The sequence below is a fragment of the Sturnus vulgaris genome, chromosome 5 (assembly GCF_052056855.1).
Source record: "Sturnus vulgaris isolate bStuVul1 chromosome 5, bStuVul1.hap1, whole genome shotgun sequence".
In the NCBI taxonomy this organism is placed as follows: Eukaryota; Metazoa; Chordata; class Aves; order Passeriformes; family Sturnidae; genus Sturnus; species Sturnus vulgaris.
The window spans coordinates 19,013,930-19,028,631 of NC_142247.1; the positions used below are offsets into that span (position 1 = coordinate 19,013,930).

At 35.7% G+C, this 14,702-nt stretch overlaps 1 protein-coding gene across 4 annotated transcripts in view; it reads right to left on the bottom strand.

Annotated features, from left to right (window-relative positions):
- Positions 1-325: 325 nt before the first annotated feature.
- The window catches only part of PPP1R12A (protein phosphatase 1 regulatory subunit 12A), a 112,359-nt gene continuing 97,982 nt past the window's right edge, over positions 326-14,702 (bottom strand). For 2 of the 4 annotated variants that reach the window (XM_088164989.1, XM_088164991.1), the window contains 4 exons: positions 14,238-14,342; positions 13,276-13,323; positions 8,860-8,910; positions 2,477-6,289 (listed from right to left, as the gene is read on the bottom strand). In XM_088164989.1, coding sequence (XP_088021115.1) covers positions 6,128-6,289; positions 8,860-8,910; positions 13,276-13,323; positions 14,238-14,342 — 366 coding nt within the window. In that variant the 3' untranslated portion in view covers positions 2,477-6,127. The other 2 variants (XM_014888662.2, XM_088164990.1) reach the window with 2 other exon arrangements.

The following is a 14,702-nucleotide window of genomic DNA, read 5'->3' on the forward strand; positions in this document are numbered from 1 at the left end:
TGAGATTAGGTTAATATCACATAAAAAATGGTTCTCAGATTCTGCACACAGACAGGTTTATGTAAAATATATAAACATTTGTCCAAGTTGTTACAGATTGCATAAATATGGCATTTTTACTGTTGCATTTACAGATGTGCATGTACAATGATGTGCAAATAATCACAATCTGATTACAATCTTTGAAAGGTACTTGAACCTTGCATCCAAGTAACGCAATGAATGAAAAATGCCCACCAAAGAATTTAAATAGCAAACTTATAACATGGTTTAAATTCATAACAAATTTCAATGTCTTACCAGTAAAACTTTCACACATTTAAAATATTTTGTATTCATTTTATTTGTATATGTCAAAATACATTTTTTTTTCCAAAATAGTGGGTTTTGCAACTAGTTTCATGCAGATACAAGGTCTGCTCAGTACTACCAATAAAATCAATATAGCACAGTAGCCATTCATTTTTTAGATATAAAGAATAAATAACCTAAATATAAAACACTAAAATATTAGAAACACGTATTTAATCATTCACAGGCACCCAAACTTTACCAATATAATCCAGAATATGCCTAACTGTCTTGTAACAGAACTCAATATGTTGCAGCCATTCAATTCTTTATTTTATGTTAGCCTAAGACAATGGAAGTCCCTATGGTTCAGACCCACCTCTCATACAGATCAATTACAATAAGATATCTCAAACTATCCGTGTACCTTTAAAATCAAAAATCCTGAGCTTGGTAGTAAGAGCATAACCTTACATCTTCAAAAAACCAATCAACAGAGAGAGGACATCACGTCTTCCTTACCAAAACATATCCCCACCCCTGTAAAGCTAACCCTCCCTCCCCCCCAAGTAGGCAGTAGAACACGACCTTTTTAAATGAAGGGGTACAAATTCACATTTAATATAGTATACAATATAATCAATAATACAATAGCTACTACAAGCTTTACAATGTACAATTTGTTTTAATGGCTGATCTGTTCAGTGGTTTTAGGCAATAAACTATGTGCCAATAAGATGTCACATTTTGAATGGTTTAGTGAAAATATAAAAGCTGTTCCTAACAAAAATGATCTTCACTTAAGTACTTTTTTTGTTTTTAAAGGCCACTGAAATGTATAAAATGGTCTGACACGGTGTTATCAAATTGGATGCCTTCTCACATGGCAACAACAGTGCATATAAACATTATTGTGAGTGTAATGGGTTATGCTTTTCAAATGATTTAGTACATTACTTTGGCTAGCACAACAGTTTTGGACAGCACTCAGATAAATACAGGTATGTGAAATGTAGTGAAGCAGTTATATTTATGCATTTTTTTATTATGGTGAACACTATCAAATGAAAAAAAAAGGGACAAAAAGATAATAAAGTTTTTATATAGTTTAGACCTTTTGCAAAGATAGGGCTCCATACAATCTACAATGTCTAAATTCTTTATACCATAAAAATTAACGAACTTTGTTAAACACACTATTCTGGATAGCCTAATTTGCATTAACAGACATTTGCAATAGGGAAATATATTCAAGCATGCCACGTGGTGGTCTGAAAAATCAAACCAGTACACATTTATATATACAGCATCACTCAGTACCTGCTCAAATGAATGTGACGATTACAGGATCTAACGTCTTTCACTACAAACTTCTTTTTTTTCTTTTTTTTTTAAAGTGACCAATAAAGGCAGAAAACAGGACTCTTAAAATATTTCTAGTTTCAACTGACTTTTAAAGCATTTTGTATAGGAAATAAATGCATATTGCACAAACAGTGAAAGCAAATGTTCCACCAAACATCTCTGTTCCAGGTGGTTGGACATTACAACTCTAGATAGCTACACAAATTATGTAATTTAAAAGGGTGTGTGGTCTCTGCAAATGGTAAAGCTGTGAAAACACTGTACAAGAAAATCTGGTACACAAAAAATTAGAAGGGAAAAAAAATCCAAACTTAAATCTTAAAGAAAAACTGAGTATAGGAAAAAAATGGGAATTGTGGCACAACAAAAACATTATTGAGTAACTGTCGTCTGTGAGAGCTGAAAGCTTTTGTTGATGTAGAAGTGTTTATGTACAACTAAGGCTTACTGGTTAAATATTTGAGGCGTATCTGGCCTTGAATACTTTCCTTATTATGCTGTGGCTGTAAACAAGATTTCTCAGTCATTTTATCTTCTCAGCAGCTGCATTTTAACAGAAACAATGATCTTGATACAAAAAAACACACAGGTAAGAGGGTGTTTGGCAGGATATCTGAAAATGACAGTCTCCGAAGGATCTTCCCATACTTCCAGTGACTGCCATACCATGGTCCACTGGAGTTACTAGTGATGTGCAATACCATTACTTGCTGCTGTAGTAAACTCTTTATTTGGAAAGTTTGCTTATAACTCTGATCAAGGCCCCATTTTCATCTTTTAGCCTCTGGTTGTCTGCCTTCAGGTCTGGTAGCATCTATGAAAAATGAAACATGGTGGTTATTTGCTGTTACACCCCAAGTAAAAGCAACAAGACTAGACAACGACTGCGAGTAAAAATCTTTATTCAGCTTAAGTATCTTGGCAGTTCTCACACTTCATATCAGCAGTTCATAAAAATCTCCCCTTTTAGCATGATATATTTAAGGGTTAGAGATTAGAAGTTTTCATTTGCTTGGACCAGATGCACTAAAACTCAGTGGTGCAGATGACCAGCCTCTGACAAAAGCATTTATGGTAGCATGAGGAAAGTAATGAAATACTTCAAATTCCAGGGGGAAGGGAGGGAGGGCAGGGGGAAATTAACTACCAACAATTTAAAGAGGCTTGTCTATACTGCACTTGCAGAGTTTAAAAAAAATATGCTGTGGCTAAGCATCTCTACCACTGTGCCCTTGGATGATTTCATCCTGATGAGATACAGTGTGATTCAGCTTGTTAGCTCACAGCATTAATCCTCCAACCACTTCCAAAGTCATGTTGAAGCACACATCCTGTAATTTGAGATCATGTCCCTGAATAGCATAGTTCACACAAGATCAGATAATTGAAAGAGATCACAGCAACACCAGGCTACACACTCAGGCAGACAGGTTAGGGAATGGCAAGTTATGGCTGCCAAAGGGGATGGGTGACACACAAGCACAAAAGCTGCAAGGCAGAAGCCAAATGAGATGAGAGTTGGACTGGATCAAATAGGAAAGGAGGACAAGTCAGGGCACAGAGGTTGGTACTGGGAGAATTCAGCTTGCCAGAGAAACCAGGAAGTATCTCAGCAGTTCTCTGTATCTACATTCACACACTGATTAACAAACCACCTATCACACTCACGGCTAAATTACACTATGGATTCTAGCAGGGGTTTTACACAGGAGGTAACAGCCTATGCCTGCACAGTGGTTACTCAGTAACCTCAAGTACAAGTGTATGCAGGAAGTTCAGCTACCAACCTACGCAACACCCGTTACCCTATTCTTCATTATTTTCTTGGCACTAGTTTATTTTCATTTTATTCAATCAAAATTATACTTTCAATCCCATTATATTCAGAACATTATAATGAAATAGAAAGAATTGTGAAATTCAAAAATTCAGGGTTAATTAACTCTGCACTAGAGGTTTCATTTCTACATCTCCTGTCCACACCCACTTCACTGAACTGCAGACCCTTTTACAGTGAAACACAATGGTGAACTGAAAATTACTGAGGTTGATCTCTAGTTATTTTCCTGCAAATACCAAAATATGTGAAAGGAAGTTGACAGAAGATCATAAGAAGAAAAATGGTGATCTCTACAATTAAAGTAGGCAAAAATCATTCTGCTATCCTTGATTCCAGCTTTGTTTTATGGTGGAGCCTAGGGGAAGCCACCTAAGTTGAGCTCTTTAGAGTCACAGGGAAGCTTCCATTACAGTCAAGTGAAAGCTATGCTCTGAACAAAAAGAGCTGTAAAATGCTGATTGCTTTCAAAAACCATGTCACTATGTTTGAAATTGGGCAACATGAGTGATGTTTTTGCAATTTTCAAGCATTATTGTTTAAATCTAAGCTGTAAAGAATAATTACTGCTGTCCAAGATAGGGGTCATATCCAGATAATATGCATGTGTCTGCAAACAATGGAAGGGCCATTTGTTCAGGCAAACCAACCAAAACCTTTTCTTTCTCCTTTCCATTCTGCTACAGATTTCGTACCAAAGGTACTGGGTGAAACCATAACAGCCCTCATGTAGCCATGCACAGGGAATCAAAGGAGTCTGCTTTTGTACTGGTCAAATAGGTACCTTAAGAACTAGTGTTATGTGTGCATTCCAATGAAACCTCAAAGTAAATCCAGGAATGTCACAGTCCTCTTTCAACTTACTGAATAAGGAGGGAGCTGCAGCCCATAGTGGTTAATTACATAGAGACAGACCCACAGAGAGGTAGATTTTCTGGTGAATTACTTCAACAAAATATACTGTTCAAAATGAGAGTTTTAACATAATCCAGTACCGTTATATATCTGCAAATCTCTGCAGGTAAATTTTAATCCTGATTCAATTAATAGGTAGAATAGGTCTTAAGGAAATATTTTCTCTTTTGTTGTGAGTCTGCTAAAGAATAGGGGAAGACTGGTAGGAGACAAAAGGGTTATGTGGCAAGATAAAATGGCATCAAGTAGCACTAGGAGAGGTTTATATTGCATAGTAGGAAAAATTTCTTCACCAAGACTGTTATCAAGCAAGACTGCTCAGGGAAGTGGTGGAGTCACTATCCCTGAAAGTATTTAAAAGATGTGTAAACGTGGCATGCAGGGACACGGTGGTTGTGCTGGAGTACTGGTTTGACTTGATGATCTTGGAGGTATTTTCCAATCTAAATAATTCTACAATTCTGCGAATAGCAGGAAATTCATCAGGAAAGGTAAGCACAAGTAACCTAAAATACTTACACTTCTCATCTATACTAATCCCCACATAGTTAAAAAAATTCTCTTGGAGCAATGCATTTCTATGGGTACTCAAACTTCTTGTGAGGTGACACCCACACCTTTAATGTCAAGAGGAAGGAAAAAACACCTTTGCAGTAAATTCATGAGAATTACAGTAACATACTACGCTTTGAATTCTAATTTGTTTCTCACTAAAATTTTGAAGTATATTCCTGTGATGAGATTCCAGCATAACATTAAAAATGCACTGCTTTGTCTGTCTGTATCATGACTAGGCTAGTAACTTTTCAGTGTTATCATTCAGCAAATAGTGATTCAATAATCACCTGACATATGTGGAGCCATCTCAGATCTGTACAGTAATAATGATGTCTGTGTTTGCTGGAGGATTTACCAGTTTGTACATACAAAGCAACTTGATTAATAAAGATTACAAAAAGTTAATGAACTGCTGAAGTACCTGTTCAGGTTACTCAGGCACATTTTTATTGTTAACCTACCATCATACTGTCAAGGCTCCCTGCTGTGTTTCCATTGCTTTTCTTTTATTGGTCAGGCTACTCAAGCTCCACAACGAACTGCCATTGAAAACTTCTGCTATGGAGAAGAACACTGAATGGTTTGCTGTGGTTAAACACCCCAAATGGCTTATCATGGTTAAAGGAATGCCAATGCTAACAAAAAAAGACAGTATGGATGTGCAGCTGTGGACAGCAGTCATTAGATTAGCTCAGCTGTGTTGAAAAACCACATTGTTTGCTGAGGCTGATGCAAGACAGACTGCCCTAAAGGGACAGCTCTCCCTCCTCATGCAGCAGTGTGCTCCTGCTGCTTTCTCCACAGTTAATTTAGTGATCCAACAATACTGGGGTGGGATGGATCAAGTGTTATTATGAATAAAGGGATTTGTTTTCAGCCACATCAATGAGCCGACCTCACTTGCTCAGTAAGGGTTAACATAAGGGAGCACTGAGGAATGCAGGGCCTGGATCAGGAACACCACATCCTATTGTTAGTCCAGTTCCAGAAAGACACTAAGCAAAAGGATAAACCTCTTCACTTCAGGCCTTAGTGGGGAAAACCCAAAATCAGATTCTGAGCAGAATGCACACTCATTGCATTCCTTTCTAAGTGGGAAGGGGGGTAGATGAAAGGAAGCAGTTTAGCAAGAATCACTGTGCAGAAGGCTGGTTTATTTTTTCAACTACACACCTTAAAAGCTCGCTGTAACCTCCAGCCTAGACACTTGTTATTTTTAAGAGGATGAAAGGCATATAGATTTGGTGTATAATGAAACCACATTTTGATCCTCATGTAGGTTTTGACCCGTCCATGGGTTTCTGAAACAGCCCTGCAATAACACTAGGAACAACAGAATAGCATTGTTTTCCAAGATGAAACTCAAAGCAGTTCATACTTTTATCAGAACGGGTCTTAACCAATCTGACACACTAGGCGGAGTTTGTTTTGTGTCTGTGATTTTACAGTCCATGCATTGTAGGACTCTCATCCACACCGGGATGCCTATATAGGTAGCAATATAAAACAATAATCTTAACTCTGCTGTCTAGGTAAAAATAAGGATTGGCAAGACTCAAATGGGAAGTTAATACATGAAAACAGTAATCAACTTGAAAGTCCAATACATTTTTGAAAAAACAATACCTTGGTCCCCTCCGAAACACTGAAACACACAAATGTAAGAAAAATGGTTGCTAATGCAACTGTTCAGGAATGTACAGTACTGAAGCCAGTTCTCAAACACTCTTTTGTTAAGACTAAACTTTTATCAACTCTATGCATTTAAACCAAACTGCAGTAAGAAAGCTCAGATCTTAATTTCATTTTGTTAGAAAACTAGAGGCATTTAGTTAGAAAACTATTTGAGCATTTACACAAACATGAAAATAAGAGACTGACAATAGTGTATCCTCATGCAAACCCAAATCGTTTCAGTTGTTGCCAAGATTTTAACATGTCAAAGGTCTCCTGGATCCTTGCCAATTTATCTTCAAGGATAAGCTTCAGTGCTAGCAGGGACAATACCACACCATACCAGCACATCTGCAGCACCTCTAGCTTGTACACTGGGCACCATGCTTTAGCTTTAGTCACATCTCCAGAATCAAGCAGCACTACATCAGTTTCTGACACACAAGTGTTAACAGTAAAATTCTGCCCAAGCACAAACTGAATGTCAACACCTGCCTGGCTAAACAAAGGAGAAGGAAGAAATTACAAGTCCACAGAGCGCAGTTGCCTACAGGACCCTGACAACTTGGCAAGCACTCGGGTCAAGGCCCTATTCTCAGTCACCAGTCGCTCATTTAGGTATTTCAAAGATTGAATCTGCTTTATTTGTTGCAGGTTCTGCAGGAATCAAAGAAATAGGAATGAAAATGAGGAAAAAACCCACATGTATCCTAGAGGATAGAAAGAAAAGAAAGAAAACTTAGAAGAGACCGTCCTGTTTAAAGTAAATAAGCCGCCGTGAAAGGAAAGTATCAAACAAGTGGCACATTCTTGAAAAGCAATCTAAGTACCAGTAGTGATTAGTCACAGCCTTCCAAAACAGTTCAGGATGCATTAACAATGAGAGCTATTCCTGGAATTCTTCACTTAACATCCTAATTGCACAAACTGAATCTCCTAAAACCCTGTACATAATGACACATTTAACATACACTTTTTAACAACTGTGCAACAACCTATGGGAAGAATATTTAATCTTTCATTCAAAACTTTAATTTATTGCTTATTGAAAGTATACTTTTGGAAAAAGCAATATATTTGTATTCTCTGTTTTTATCAGAAGCCTAGCTTTCCCTAGAAGCTTACATCCTGTCTTCTACTCTTAGGCAGACAATTATTTTCCTCTACCACAGTTTGTTTTTTCTGTATTTCACTTCTGAAAACACCTCAAGGAATCACAGACAGTTGTGTCCTCTCAGACAGAGGTGTCACAGTTGCTCTTCTGCCTGTCAGCTTCCATTACTTCAACAGAACTTGGTGCATATATTTTAATGAAAAGTATTTGGAAGTTAATGCCATTTCCAAGCACAAGAGGGAGCTAAAAAATGATCTTAAAAAGAAACTACTTATTAATCAGTGAGAAGTATCAAATGTCAAAATAATGGTACTTTCACATGCCACTTAAATTCTATGACTTTGGTTGGCCATATCCAATGTTTATATGAAAGGACATAAGAGAAAATAAACCCACCCAAATTCTCACCCTTCCTAATCATATCAGAGGGTTTAACATTGATAAAGACTGGTTAAAAAACCCAAACAAATCAGAAATGAAATTTATTGTTAAAAGAATATTGCTTCTGAGATTCACTTTATACTTAGTTGAAAAAAGCAGAAATCCATATGGTAAATGTTACTCATTTGTCAACAGCTCAAATCTACCTACTGCATTTTGTTAACTAAAAACTGATTCAAACTATACAAACAAAAGTTTTTCTTTTGATATTGCAACATGCCATCTAATTAATAAAGAACATGAGATAAAGATTGAAACAACATTTAATGCTTAAATATCTATACAATTATATGCTATCACAATTTCACAATAATGGATTTTCATGACAGTAATTAGTAAATAAAACTTACGAGTATCACATTAAAATTGTAGACTGCAATTCCATCTTGATTAGCTCAAGACATTTCACTCTAACCACCTCTGAATGTCTCTTGTTAGCCATTATATACAATCCTAGAACTCACACCTTCTTCCTAATTGATCACGTACAGCTGCTGACGCCAGCACTGCAGCTTTGCTACAGGAGTATGACAGGAGTGACTCTGACATGCAGCTGTAACTTAGTTATTTTCTAGTGAAATTATACAGACCAGTAATACTGCCAGACTACATCTCGCTGACATAATAATACACTTGGTTATTAATAGTGTATTAATTTACTTACTTTCAGTTCCTCTTCCATTTCAGATATCCTTCTTTCTAGCGCTCTTCTTTCCTAAATCAGAAGATATGTGTTAATGCTGAACAACAGAACGTTTAAAAAATTACAGCTTGTAAATACTGTGGTAACAGTGAAATACTTCAAGTTTCAAAGATCATACAACCAAAAGCATAGTGTGGACAGAAAACTCGTGACGGCAGTGATATATAGAGATTTGGTCAATATGGAATTTTAATATCCAAAGAGGAAGAGATATAGAAATTCATATCCAGTCCTACAAAACATACCCCTTCCGTTTCACTAATTTAGAAAGGTTTTAAGTACAACTTCTTTGGATTTATTTTTTATGAGCTAGGCTTTTTTAAGATCCTTATTTCCAAGAAATGCAGAAAATGATCAGAAACACACAAGAATATTAAAAGCACAGAAAGCATAAACTTTCACAGAAAAAAGTAGCTGAAATATGTGTCTCAGCTCAGTGGGATCTGTCCACACTCCAAACCGCAACCTAGTGTTGATACAACTGACATTACGGGACTTAGCTCAGTACCAAAGAAATCCAGTTATGTGAGATCAGCTGCTTCTTGAGAAAATGTTTCCTGAATATTTTCTGCATTTCTCGTATAGTGTAATTTTCCTTTTATTTCCCTTTTTACCTGAGAAGCAGGAGAAAATATCCTTTGTATATGAATTTGATTGCACTGATTATATAACCAAGCCAGCTTATGGAAAGTTAGCTTAGGGTTTTCTATATTACACTGCAGTCTGCAGTGCAGATAAGTTTTTATTTTGTTTAAACCTATTTTTCAACACATCTGACAGATGAGCAGCTAATGCAATAGACTTTGGGGTTTATAGCTTGATTGCTTGCTTTCCTGTGTCAGATGATGCAGTGTATCTCATTTAAAAGCAGCTGCAGTTATCAGTACTCTACATTCAGAATTTTTTTCCAGAGGGTGAGCGGCAAAAGCAACAGATTATTGCGGAGTGGACATATGCATCTGCATACAACGGTGTTATGCAAACAGCAAGCAGCATTGACTGAGGTGTGTAAAACTTTGGTTAGATCATACCGCCCAGTAGATACTGACTCTTGCCGGACACCTTTCAGATATAAATCATTTGAATTTAGTTTAATCACAGTGCAGTTATAACCCAACATTTTCCCATCATAGCAAACAACTTTAATTTCTATCATAGTAATAAATATATTACTGCAGTTGTTATTACTTAATGTACTTAACTCCTTCGAATTAAGACTTCTTTTATAATGACAGAAATGAGCATAAGTATCAGCAAATTAATGGATGTAAGTAACTAACAAAAATCCCACAGTCTTACAATACTTACGATTTTATCTGTTACCTACTAGTTTTACAGAATAACATATATTATGTGTTCTTATCTTAAGCAATTGTCAACATTTTTTTCAATTACCTAGAGATGAACGATCAAATCTATATCAAAATTTCAGGTATCAAGTATTCTTAATCCTTTTGAAGCATTTGCTTAACTAGTATGTTGAGCTTGTCTATTAGCAATAAAAACCAATTCAGTAAAATCTGACTTTTTATACTTCACATTATACAAAAGGAACAAATAGACTGGTCTAGATATAATAGTCTTTGTAAAATTGTTTTGTTCCTATTAGATGAAGCTTTACTCCTCTTTTTTGTGAACTGCTTACTCTTGTAGGAACTGGCTTGAGGGATGCCAAGGAAATAATGCACTCAGTTTCACTGAGAAGATTTGCCAGTACTATTAGACTATTTCCTGGACTCAAAGAAAGTATTTAAAATCTATGACGTCTAAAATTTTATGATATACTTCCTCAACTCTGTAAGGTATGTCAAAGAACATTTGTAACTCACAAAAAAAAAATACATGCTAATCTCTCATCTTATGAAATACAATAGCTTATTTGTATTTATCAAAGCAACTAGCACCCACAGGATTGTGCAGTGAAACTGAGGTACACAGATATACACATATGAAAAACTGAGCCCTCAGAGCCGCACAATTTTTAAGAAGTAAAACCAGATATATATGCCTACATGTATTTGTATATTCAATTATACAAGGAAATATACTTCTTCACAATTCAAATTCCCAGAATTCTAAATTTGGGAAAATAATTCTTTAAAGGCACCTACAGTTTTCTGAATTCTAATCTAGACTGAAACTTATAAGTTTAAGTTCTGGTTTTAAGTTTTATTACCACGTCACACAAAATTCTGCAAAGGGCTGTTAGCATATTTGGCATAGTGACAGGTTGTTAAAGAAACCCTTATTTTTGCCCTTGCACTTGTGTTCTGATCTGTACCCCCCATCCCCATGGAAAAGCCCCTTTCTTTAAAATGAACAATATTCACAGTGCATCACCAAGTATCATGGAAACCCACTTCTGAAGGGTGAATTTAAATAAAATTCAAAGCCCGTATTTTCTGCATTTTACTACTGTGCAAATCTAGGCTTAATACACAGTCTCATTTTCTTCACTGAAAAGGTAGGATTCAGCTTGAAAATGTCATGGTCCGAAGATACCTTCAGCTCTTTCTCTGTCAGCCTTTTATTTCTTACAATTTTCCCTCACTACTTTACTTTTGCCCTCCCCTCTTCTCTATGTAATTTATAAAAAAATCTTTAGTTTTGTATTTTATTTTAGTGAAGCTATATATTTGGAAAAGTATACTTAGAATACTCCACAATTTCTTTTCATTTTTGCATTTTTATTTTTGCATTACACATTAAAAAGGTTCTTTAAAATTATTTTAAAATGTTGAATTTGATAAGCTTATTTCTAGAGATCAGCTATTGATGACTAGCAGCTGAGAATCTTGCTTCAGTCACATTCAAAGTGAAACTTCCCATTTAAACAACACAGAAAATACCATCATAAATATATTCCTCATTTAAATTCCTGTGTGAAAAGAAGCATGTCCTTATAACCAAGATTCAGATATACAAATTTTGTATAAATCCTGTTTCAGCCATATAGCACCTAAGTTACATACATACATTACTAAGTTAATTATTTTATCCACTAGCTTTAATATTAAAACATTTAGGGAAAGTAACATTTCTGAAAGACATTTTTCTGTTGAACTGAATGTCTTAAAAAACAAGTGCAAAAATTCCTAAAAAAGACAGTTGTTTTAATGCAATGGCCTGTCAGTACTCCGTGCATTACCTATGAACTCAGTAATGGATGCAGCTACATCTATTAAATAATTAAATGTCCACTTGTGTGGCCATGCTAGCAAGCAGGAAACCAATTATCTGCTGCTGAAACCTTTCTACTGATGAAACCACACTAGGATGCCAAAAAACTGTAGAGTGAAATAGGTGCTATATGGCACCTGCAATTAACTGCAGAGACTATTAAGATAAAGATAATGAAACTTCAAGAAGTGCCTGAGAGTATTTCTACATCTCCATGTGCTCCTGTAAAATCTGTTTGTTTATATACTGGACAGCTCTCTATAACTAAAAGTTGTTTTTGAAACTTAAAATACTGGCAAATCAATGCAAAAGGCTAATGAATATGAAATTTACTGAGGAGAAATAAATGTTTACTACATCACTTCCTACTGTCAAAGTCTAATTATTTTTTTCCAGTTTGTCTCTAACGTGTCACTACTCCAGGATCAAGGGAAAAGAACACGTAGTGTTCAGAGTCATGAAGGAAGCCAAGACTACCACAAAATCAATGTAGTTTGCTTTACACTGCTGTCAAACCTAACTTTTACACTGCTGGATTTTAAATTAGCATGAAATTACAGCCTAAAATTTTTATCATGTGTCTATCTCACACATGAATTTACTGCAGGACTTCTTTCTCATTCAATTTAGGGTTGTCTTTGACTCTGATGCCCCTCTTCCTGCACTGCTTACTCCTTCTTCCACTTCCTCCCCCTACTCCATTATCATATTCCTCTGAAAAGGTTACAGTGCAAGGAAAGAGGCAGATAATCTTGTATTATTAGCTGTTTTAAGGTCTCATGTCTGTGCTGCAGAAACAGCTATCTCATTAGGAACAATAATGGGTGCCTCTGGAAAACTCTGAGGAAATTCTCTGCATCTTGGAAATGTGTTAAAAGATGAGACACAATAAATCTGATTAACCCTCTGGAATGCCAACATTGTTTTGAATGAGATGGAACAAGTGGCAGATCCCTGGAGGGCAGCAGAGTTTAGAAACTGGTTATCAGGAATGAATAAGCAAACTAAAGGCAATTATTAAGAGTAATTCCCACCTCACATTCATTGCCACTTTGAAACCTAAAATCCCTAAATCCTCTAAAAAATGCAAGTTATAAGAAAGTCTTCTGTTCCTACTAAAATATATCCAAACCAGGAGTTACAAAACAAACTAAAACAAAGCTTGGAGTATTCAGAAGTTCTTTGACAGAAACTCACCCTTTTCTCCATTTCCAAGAGTGATCTGTCAGCAAATCTTTCTTGTCTCTGAAACACAGAATTGATGAAGACATTGACATGTGCTTTGAAACAACACAGAACTGAGGAAAAAACCAATTAGACATTTTAGTATTCTGTCTGAAGTATGTCATCAAGAACATTTTAAAGTGTGTTCAGGGAAGTAAAACTGAAAAAGAATAAGCTGGATTTATCATGCACTTCCGTGACCACCCCTGTAATTTAATCACTACACAGCCTTTGGCTAACAGGAGTAACATAGTATCTCTACATAAAAGCATTACAGAACAGGCATCTTTTAAATCTTCTTCACTAACATTTTCAGGGTACACATAAAAGACAATTAAGTACAGTAAATTGTGGTAAATATGATCTGACAATATGAAACATTCTACAGCAAGAGTAGACAAATTTAGACAAGTCTAACTCCAGTGTATGTGTCTTATTTAACTGTATGTAGCACTGTTATCTGACAGCAGTTAGTGGTAATAGGAATGCACTATTTGCTCTTCATTTCCAAGATAAAGCTAACTAACCAGCTATCTAACCAGCCAAACTGGCATAACTGCGAGAAAAACTGGCAGGTTATGCCAATTTGCCAGCAGGTTTATGAATTAATCAATCAATCAATCCCGATTGTCAGTTTGAATATAAGCTTACCAGTGTAAAGTGTTTACTCCTAAAAAAAGTTGCATGCAGATATATGCTGGCAAGAACCACTACTACTTAAGTAGGCAGGAAGCAGTCTCACACATTTCGTTCACAGCTGAAGACCAGAATCCTGCACTCTCTTCTCTTTGAAAGAGAGAAATACTCTTCTCCATTCCCATCTTCGGATAAAAATCAAAGTTAATGCCCAGTAAAGAGCAGGCCATGGCCTGGGGTGCTTCTGGCTTACTATTTACATTGTTGGTTAAGTACATGTGTTTTTGTTTTATACAAACCTGAGTGGTCTTCTCCAACTGTAGCTTAAGTTCTGTAAGTTCCATGTTGGTATCATGTAACTGTGCTTTAAGTTTTTCATTTTCAGCTAGAATCTGTTCATAAAGCTAAGAGAAAATATTTGTTAAAAAATATCAGATTATAGTGAGATAAGCAAAAAAACTTCAAAAGTATGATTGAACCACATGTAAAGTTAACAAATACATTAACAGTCTAAGAAGTAAAATAAAGATGTTTAAAATTAGCAAGCATGGTAAAGAACTGTTACTAAATATTTCTAGAAACAAGCAGCTTTCAATAGAGAGCACACAGCTTACCTTACATATAATTAAGCCACCTCTTTTTCTTCAGACGTCACAGATTACCCCACCACAGTAAACTTTTCAACAAACTCCTCCTCTATTTTAAAACAAGATCTAAACATATTTTTACCTTGTATGTATGTAAGATGGCAAACATGTAATAAC